We start from the raw sequence: 10000 nt of genomic DNA on the forward strand, positions 1-10000 counted from the left end.
CATCTCCCATCTCCACCTATACCTCCCCCACCACCTTTCCCCCTTCCTCCACCTCTCTAGACGATTGTGAGTGATAAGCACACCTCCACTTCCACCACCCTTCCCCATCCACCTCCACCCTCCCCCACCCCCCATCCACCCTTCCCCACCCCCCACCATCCCCCTTCCACCTCCCCCTTCCCCCTTCCACCTCCTCTCTAGACGATTGTGAGTGATAAGCACACAAATACAAAAGAGCAATTTTCCCACTTACGCCAATTCAAACAAGCCAGGTGTGAGCGGCGCTTGCATGAGCAGGTAAGTGGCCGTGAGTGTGTGCCTGCCGTTGCAAGGCGTCAGGATGCACAAGAGAGCGAAGTATGCCGTTGCAGGGCGTCAGGATGCACAAGAGAGCGAAGTATGCCGTAAAGTGCGGTTGAGAGTTCGGTCCGAGTGTGTGTGTGTGTGTGTGTGTGTGTGCATGATCCTGTACGAGAGCTGAAGTGCATGAATCCCAAGTAACCTACATGCCATGCAAAGCTCGACCACATAATCGACAAGGATGGGCAGAAGCACCACCGGGCGTCGCGGAGTATGTGTATGTGTATGGAAGTATGGGTATGAGTATGAGTTTGAGTATGAATATGTATGTATGTATGTATGTATGTATGTGTGTGAGTGTGAGAGAGAGAGAGAGAGAGAGAGAGAGAGAGAGAGAGAGAGAGAGAGAGTGTGTGTGTGTGTGTGTGTGTGTGTGTGTGTGTGTGTGTGTGTGTGTGTGTGTGTGCATGTGTGTGTGCATGTGTGTGTGTGCATGTGTATGCGTATGTGTATGCCCGGGCGAAAAGAGAGAGTAAATGGATCGAATGAAGAGGAAATGAAGAATAAAATAAAACGGGAAAAAGAAAAAAAAGAAGAAGAAAAAATACGAAGAGAAAAGAAAAAAGATACGAAAAGAAACAAGCAAACGCGTTCACAATTAGACACAATTTACACAATCAAAATCCATCTCGATCTCTATCCTCACGCAAAAGCATTCTTGCAACTTGCACCCAACTTTAACAAGACACATGTTACTTATAGGGAAATAAACAAAGGCAGCTTAGATCAGATTTAGTCTTCGTGCGAGAGCTCTTCCCCGCTGATCGCATTGAAAAATTTCTCTTTGCAATGTCAACAACGCCGGCCCACGGCATCAGTTTTGTGCTTTCACTGGAGAGGGAAGGGTAGGGAGAGGGAGAGGGAGAGGGAGAGGGAGAGGGAGAGGGAGAGGGAGAGGGAGAGGGAGAGAGAGAGAGAGAGAGAGAGAGAGAGAGAGAGAGAGAGGAGAGAGGGAGGGAGGAAGGGAGGAGGGAGGGAGGGAGGAGAGGGAGGGAGGAGGGGGGAGGGGAGAGAGGGAGAGGAGGAGGAAGAGGGAGAGAGAGAGAGAGAGAGAGAGAGAGAGAGAGAGAGAGAGAGAGAGAGAGAGAGAGAGAGAGAGAGAGAGAGAGAGAGAGACAGAGAGAAAGAGAGAGACAGAGACGGGAGGAAGACAAAACGTTCAGCAATGAGTCACATAACATCTGCCAGCTGGGAGCGGACTAAAAACGTTTCGTGATGTTTGCCGATAGGTCGGAGCGCGTTTCGGCATCCTGTTCTGATTGCGGCCACGTGACTGCCCGGGGAGGTGAATCAGCCAGCCAAGCCAAGCCAGGTGACCCCTCCCTAAACCCCGCTGCTTACAAGGTGAACTTTCCCCTCCAGGTCTAAGCTGAAAGTGAGAACAAGGGCCAGTTCCCGCCGACACACCGCAAGAATTCACGTTTGCTGTTCGCTCTTTTATTGACCCAACTCACGCAGATCGGACTGCCGTTTAAACGCTGGGATCGCCGGAAATCGTCCGAAATACGCACTTAACGATTCCTTTGGAGTCGAAGAGAGAGAGAAGGGACAAAAGGCACCGAGGAGCGAGTTAGAAGGAAATATGATGCACCGATAAGCAAAGAGAAACGGTACGAAGCAGAGGTCGAAGACAAAATGAGAGGTTCGGAACAAAGGACCTTCATGGCTACTGGTTTTTAAAAGTCTCTGAACGTGACAAAACATATTTTGCTTCTCTCCTTCTCCCAAATACCACTACTAACATGTACCTATATTCATCACGAGGAAATGACGTCTTTTTACGGTAACGTTTGGCAATAAGGCCCATTCTCGCGTGCCACAGACCCAGCACGCGGCACAATGAAAGTAGAACAAATCATTACATTCAAATGCCAACAAGCCATTCGATTACGTTGGCAGTAATCACTAACGGAAGGCAAAAATACAGGTCACTGCCGCACTCGGAAACCAATTTCTTAACGTATATGCGCTAAAATGCTCCCAAGGTTTGTGGGAGGTGGAAAAAATCCCGTTTCTCAAATTATTTCCCAAGGGTCGCGCGGGAAATCATTTTGCATGCCGGAGGACCTGAAGCAGATAGGGAGAGAGCCTTGTTCCACATAGATCTTTAAGCGCGAGCTCCGGGCTTGGGAAGGCTGGAGGCGGGAACGGACTAATGCATGTTTTATGCTATCGGATCTAAAAAAAAATAAATATCTCCACCCCTTAAGCGCGTGCAAGCACACACACAAATATGCAATCTGTATGTATATATATATATATATATATATATATATATATATATATATATAAATGTATATATATATATATATATATATATATATATATATATATATATAAATGTATATATATTCATTTATACACACATAAATGCACTATCACACTTTCACTTTCATTGTTTGTCAGGGCTCGTTTTCCCCAGCGACATCTACGAGTCAGAATTGCAACCTAAGCTTAGGTGCGGGATTTCAGAGTGGGAGTTGCAAGGAGAAGGGGAGGGGGAGGAGGGGGGGTAGCAGGGGAGGTGAAGCAGGATAGTGAAGCGCGGAGTGTTCAAATATTGCGATATTTATGGGACGACATAAGCACATGTGGAAGAGAAAAAAACATACAAACGCATACAGTATGCTGTGCTTGCTTGGACGTGCCTGTGAGGGAGGGAGGGGGGGGGAGAGAAGAGAGGGAAAGGTAAGGGATAGGAGGAGAGGTAAGATGGGGAGGGGGAAAGAGGGGGCCAGGGAAATGCTGTAGGAAGGCAAAGAGAGAGGGGGAAAGGGAAGAAGGGAGGAGGAGGAGGAGGAGGAGGAGGAGGAGGAAGAAGAAGAAGAAGAGAGATGAAAACTGCAAAGGAGGTGAAGGGGGAAAAAAGAGATGGGAGGAAAGGGGGTGGGAGGAGGGAAGTGGGAAGGAGGAAAGAGGAGGAGGGAAGGAGGAGGGGGAGAGAGGTGGAGAGGAGGGGGGAGGGGGAAGGGGGAAGGGGAGAGAGGTGGAGAGGAGGGGGGGGGGAGGACGACGAACGAGGAGAAGAATCTTGATGCGTGCCTGAGAGCCCGGGCGAGGGAAGACGAAGGATGGGGGCGGGAGGAGCGGAGGGTATGCGGGCAAGGTGCTTGAGACGAAACTAATGAGATGAAACTGCATCTCTCAGTCTTTAGAAGACACCCCTCCCCCTCCCTCCCCCTCTTTGTATACACACAACAAGAACACGTCTGACACACTCACATTCTCTCCCTCTCTCTCCCTTACTCTCTATCTCTCTGTCTCTCCCTCTCCCACGTGTGACACACTCACACTCTCTCCCCCTCCCTCCCTTTCTCTCTATCTCTCTGTCTCTCCCTCTCCCTCTCCCACGTCTGACACACTCACACTCTCTCCCTCTCCCTCCCTTTCTCTCTATCTCTGTCTCTCCCTCTCCCACGTCTGACACACTCACACTCTCTCCCTCTCCCTCCCTTTCTCTCTGTCTCTCCCTCTCCCTCTCCCACATCTGACACACTCACACTCTCTCCCTCTCCCTCCCTTTCTCTCTATTTCTATTTCTATTTCTATTTCTGTCTCTCCCTCTCCCTCTCCCATGTCTGACACACTCACACTCTCTCCCTCTCCCTCTCCCTCCCTTTCTCTCAATCTCTGTCTCTCCCTCTCGCATACACCTTCTCTTCTCTGAGGAAAAAATGGTAACTATGATGGGGATGGGGATGGGGATGGGGATGGGGATGGGGATGGGGATGGGGATGGGGATGGGGATGGGGATAGGAATAGGGATGGGGATGGGGAGGAGGATGGGGAGGAGGATGGGGATGGGGATGGGGATGGGGATAGGAATAGGGATGGGGATGGGGAGGAGGATGGGGAGGAGGATGGGGATGGGGATGGGGATGGGGATGGGGATGGGGATGGGGATGGGGAGGAGGATGGGGATAGGGATAGGGATGGGTGAAGTTGGGGACGTGCGGTTTCCAAGTCCTTCATGTTCTTGCTGTCCATGCAAGCAAAGCAAACAAGCACGGGCATCCGCTACACTAAACGTTTTCCATCCTTTCTTTCCTGCTCTCTATCATATTGTGCATCTCGGTTTTACATTTCCTTTCCTGCGTAAAACAGAGAGAGGGAGGGAGAGGGAGAGGGAGAGGGAGAAGGGGGGGGGAGAGGGAGAGGGAGGGGGGGAGAGGGGGAGAGGGAGAGGGAGAGAGAGGGAGAGGGAGAGGGAGAGGGAGAGGGAGAGGGAGAGGGAGAGGGAGAGGGAGAGGGAGAGGGAGAGGGAGAGGGAGAGGGAGAGAGGAGAGAGAGAGAGAGAGGGAGAGAGAGAGAGAGAGAGAGAGAGAGAGAGAGAGAGAGAGAGAGAGAGAGAGAGAGAGAGAGAGAGAGAGAGAGAGAGAGAGAGAGAGAGAGAGAGAGAGAGAGAAAGAAAAAGACAGAGAGAGAGAGAGGGGAACAAGGAGGAAGACAAAGAAAAAGAAATGAAAGTAAACAGGCCAAAATAAGAAGAAACAAAACAAAGAGAAGAGAAGAAAGAAGCCAAAGAAACGAGGGAGACAAAAGTGAAAGCGAAAGAGAGAAAGGCGAGAGAGAGAAAGAAAAAACAAAGCCGCCCACTTCCCTCTGCGTCACCGATCCTGCGGGTCACGTGACTGTCTACCTTGACATAAGTCGATAGAGAAGGGCTGACGATACCCGCTTGATTAAAACAATTTAAAAAAAATCCATCCATTTCTATTATTCATATTATTCATATCATAATCATTCCTTACGTCATACATTCATACTTACCAATTACCCTCCTACTAAAAAAACAAACAAACAAACAAACAAAACAATAAAGACACCCTCAAATAGAAAATAATAATAATAATAATAATAATAAATCCTACCAAGCGAAAAAAAAAAAATACATCAACAAACACAACTAAAAAAATCCCAAAACCAAAAAAATAAAAATAAAAATAAAAAATAAAAACTAAACTCAAAACTAAATTCCAACGACGGGACACCGTTAGATCAACTTTCCTTCGGTGTTCCCAAGGCGCCGCGCGGCGTGCAAGGAGGGAAGGAGCCGGGCCTGCACACACGTCACAGATCACGTGACCGCTCCTCCTCCGCCGTCCGAGCAACCGGCGGGATCTCGGAGCCCATACAATGCAACAACGGCAACTAGATCTATTCATTATCTCCGCTGGCATTTAAATAGGCTAATCAGTTGATTTATTGCTTTAGCATTGTTTGGATGGGATGGGATGGGGTGGGGTGGGGGGTGGGGGGGGGGAGATTGTTGAAGCAAGAGAGGTCAAACTTTCCCACGCAGGATACCCTTTTTGGGGGAAGGGATTCTGTCACTAGCTCTCTCTCTCTCTCTCTCTCTCTCTCTCTCTCTCTCTCTCTCTCTCTCTCTCTCTATATATATAATTTTATTAAAATTTTATATATAAAATAGAATATAATATATATATATATATATATATATATATATATATATTTATATATCACTCACTCACTCACTTACTCACTCACTTACTTACTCATTCACTCACACACTCACTCACACACACTCCTCCATCCTCTATTTTCCCCTTCCCCTTCTACTCCTCCTCCTACTCCCCTTCCCCTCCTACTCCTACCCCTACTCCCCTTCCATCCCTACTCCTACTCTCACTCCTTTTTCTGCACTCACCATCTGGACCGCGTGGTTGTCGAAGGGCATGGCGGTCGGGGCATGGTCGGGGTAGTGGCCCAGTACCCTTGCCTTGTAGCTCCTCTCCAAGGGCGGGACCACGACGACATCCCCTGCGAGAGAAAAAAAGGGGGAAAAGATTAAGTTATGCATTGCAACATATGACATTCAACACCGAAAATTTTAAAAAGTCATGCATTGCAGAATTATAGAATGTAAGTCTATACCCCCCTCCCCCCCAATAAAACAAGTTATGCATTGCAACATCATAAAATGTAATTGTCATGTATTGCAACATCGCAAAATTAAATCCTATACCAAATAACTTCGCCGTCACACGAGATGCCTTTAAATCCTCTCTTTCCTTCCTTCCACCTTTTGTGAAAACGCGACCCGCCTCGGATCCAGACGCACTCATTAACACACCGCGGTCTTCGCCTCTTGAAACTACGCCTCGCAATTCGCCACAACCGATCGGGGGAAGAAAATAAAAGAGTTTTCGGGAGAATAAAAAAAGAGTTCAAAAGAGTGATCACCTCGCGCGGACTCTTGCAGACCCCTCTCCCCGTCCCCCTCCCCTACCCCTCGCCTTGCCTTCACGCGCTTTCTGCAAGACGTGAAGGCCAATGAGGTGTGAAATGCGCCGAGGTGTTTGGCATCTCCTTAAGAATCCGGTCTCAGAGGATCGGCCTTTGATGGCGGAACTTACGAGAGTTTGCCAAGGAGGTAGCGTCTGGCTCTATTGTTTACATGTATACAACACGTTATGATTGTTATTGTGATTAAAATAGCAGGCTAAACAATGGAATCATTGTGTCGCGGACACAAGGCGTTTTGAAAGGTCTGGAAATATACGACTCCTGTAAGAAAGATAAATGTCAGCGTGAACAATGAACACATGTCACGGCGGTCCGGCAAATGAAAACATTCCGACACTAAAACAAGATACCGACTCACTAACACACTTCAGATGGGGACGTCGTACTTAAACCTCATTTTCTGCGGTACATGTTGCCTGTGCTCCAGCTTCTCGCCTCGCTCAACATCCGGTTTCAGGAATCAGGATACCCCCCCTTCCCTTTCCCCTTCCCTTCCCCCTCCCCCTACCTCCCCTACCTTCCCCTTCCCTCCCCTCCCCTCCCACAACCACGCACGTATCCCCATCTCCGTCCCTACCTTCACCTACATTCCTTCACTGCATGTAGGACGAAATACATAAACACCACGCCCATGGGTAGCACGGATCTGACCCTCCATAGGTGCAGGTACCAACGTTCGGGGCGCGCCGATTGGCCGCCACGGGTGATTGCGTCATACCGCTCGGTGGTGACGTCACGGCTCTCATGGCAACGGAATAATCGGAAGGACCGCCCGTTCGCCATGTCAAAGATCCAAAAGAGGCAAGCGCGGCACCAGCTCATGACTACGACGGCAAGGCTACATGGCGAGGCCTCATGACTATGACGTGACGGACCCAGAGCAACGTCACGGCGGCTATGAGGTGAGGAGTGACAGCAACATCCGGTATGGCCGCGCACAGGAGTCACCCGACGCGGGGGGAAGAAGCAAGAAGAAGAAAAAAGAAACAAAAACGATAAAAAACGACACACTCCTTTGTGCGAATTGTCTGACGGGGTGATATATGGTCTATTAACAGGGGGGCTAATGCTGCGACGGTGAGACAAGAGGTGAGAGATGAAGGGGGTGCGTGAGGGGGGGAGGGGGGGGAGAAGGGAAACTGTGAAATGGGGGGGGGGAGGAGATGAGGGGAGGCGAGGATAGGGATAGGAAGAGGGAGAGGGGAGGTCGAGGGAGAAAAGGAGAGGGATAAGGAGGGAAGGACGACAGAGAGAGAGAGAGAGAGAGAGAGAGAGAGAGAGAGAGAGAGAGAGAGAGAGAGAGAGAGAGAGAGAGAGAGAGAGAGAGAGAGAGAGAGAGAGAGAGAGAGAGATAGAGAGAGAAAGACAGAGAGGGAGGCAGGCACTACGCAACCGCTTTTACTCGCTCGTTATGAAAGACGACAAACTTATAATAACCCCCCCCCCAAAAAAAAAAAATAAAAAAAATAAAAATAAATCTTATTCCTTCTAATAAGTTAGTTCCCATGCCTTTTCTCGGCAACTCGCAACTCGCAACTCGCAACAGTGGCCATGACGAGAGCGAGCCGGCCTGCCTGCCCCTCTGACGTCACTCACAGCTGGGAGAGAGAGTGTGCGGGTGACATCCTGGACGTCACCCCGACCTCCAGGAATTCCCGGGATAATGAGGATCGGGAACAAGTGACAAGCGTATAATATTTGCAGTCGACGTCGCCATTATCATATATATTGGCGACTGGGAATAATATGTGGATCGAGAGTGGATTGTATGGGATGAGTGGATGCTGCTACCTGGATGGAATCGTAGAGAGGGGGGTTTAAAAAAAAAAATGAAAAAGAAAAGAAAAGGGAAGTGTGTGTGCGTACTGTCCCGGTTTATCCTCGTACACGCATTCACCAGATCAATAATGATAATAATAATAATAATAATAATTAAAATAATAATTAAAATAATAATTATAATAATAATGATAATAATAATAACAACAACAATGGCAACAATAACGATGAAACAAACGTACTGTGCCGCTTCTCCTCCACGGAAACGGAGGGGGGGGGTTAAAAAAAAAATTACGTCCGTTCTTCATTTTGCTTTATAGGCAACCCGGAGCATTTCTCTAAGGTTACCGGCGCATTATCAAACATCGGGAGCGTTCGCCGTCCCGCGCCCCGTACCCCAACGCCCGCCGGTATTACAAATACCTGGATATTACCGGTAGACGTCGAGGAGTACAAGGCTCTCTCTCATCCCTGTGTTATTTTAGTCTCTTGCTATTTCTTACCACCTATTGAAAGCAGTGTTTTTAAAGGTATGCGACCGTCCAATGCTCTTTCGCTCGCTCGCTCGCTCGTTCTCTCTCACTCGCTCGCTTGCTTGCTTGCTTTCGCTCTCTCTTTCTCTTTCTATTTCTATTACTCTCTCTCTCTCTCTCTCTCTCTCTCTCTCTCTCTCTCTCTCTCTCTCTCTCTCTCTCTCTCTCTCTCTCTCTCTCTCTCTCTCTCTCTCACTCACTCACTCACTCACTCTCACACTCACTCACTCACTCACTCACTCACTCACTCACTCACTCACTCACTCTCACACTCACTCACTCAGTATATGTATGTATATATGTGTGCGCTCATGAAAAGATCATCCCATTTGCGATATCATTTTTACACAGAAAAAAAAAAGATGTAGGAAAGTAAGTTTGGGTAAAATGTATGCATGACGGAGCAGCGCGCAAGAGCTTGCATAATCATCGCAATATCGGCATATTCATTCCTTGCATAATAAAGCATGACGCTTTGGAAACCCTTCACAGATGACACGCCCGGTTGAGCACGTTCCACTTTTAATTGCTTTCTTTTCGTTCTCATCGCCAATCTTCTCCGTCATTCAAACCCTCACGCCCAGACGCCTACCCCCGACGCCACCGCCGCCCACGCAGACTTCTTCGGACGCCCGCCTACCCGCCCGCCCGCCCGCGATGCTTTCTTCGCCGCCCGGATACCTCATCGCCACCCGTGCTTCTTTCCTCACCTGCGCAGACTACACACACACACACGCACACACACACACACACACACACACACACACACACACACACACACACACACACACACACACACACACACACACACACACACACACACACACACACACACACACACACACACACACACACACACACACACACACCTGCGCAAATTCCCTCGGCCGCCCGTACTGCTTTCCTCACACCCACAGTCCACACCTCCGCAGACTTCCTCGCCGCCCGTGCTGGTCTCCTCGCAACGCAGCCTTCCCCGCCCGCGAATCCAGGTCTTCTCGCCCCTGCACCAGTTTATGTCCGAGTGACGAGACGGTGCGAGGGCGGTGCATAGGCGGTGC

The 10000-nt window shown here is 49.2% G+C and overlaps 1 protein-coding gene across 6 annotated transcripts in view; it reads right to left on the reverse strand.

The window, feature by feature from the left end:
• pns (DENN domain containing pinstripe) overlaps nucleotides 1–10000 on the reverse strand; it is an 88382-nt gene that overhangs the window by 19540 nt on the left and 58842 nt on the right. For all 6 annotated transcript variants that reach the window (XM_086535977.1, XM_086535959.1, XM_086535970.1 and 3 more), the window contains exon 2: nucleotides 6029–6141. In XM_086535977.1, the coding sequence (XP_086392103.1) occupies nucleotides 6029–6141 (113 nt within the window). The remainder of the gene's footprint in view (nucleotides 1–6028; nucleotides 6142–10000) is intronic.

Source organism: Penaeus japonicus, unplaced genomic scaffold (genome assembly GCF_977035675.1).
Source record: "Penaeus japonicus unplaced genomic scaffold, GWHDUDI00000001_assembly GWHDUDI00000001, whole genome shotgun sequence".
Classification (NCBI taxonomy): Eukaryota; Metazoa; Arthropoda; class Malacostraca; order Decapoda; family Penaeidae; genus Penaeus; species Penaeus japonicus.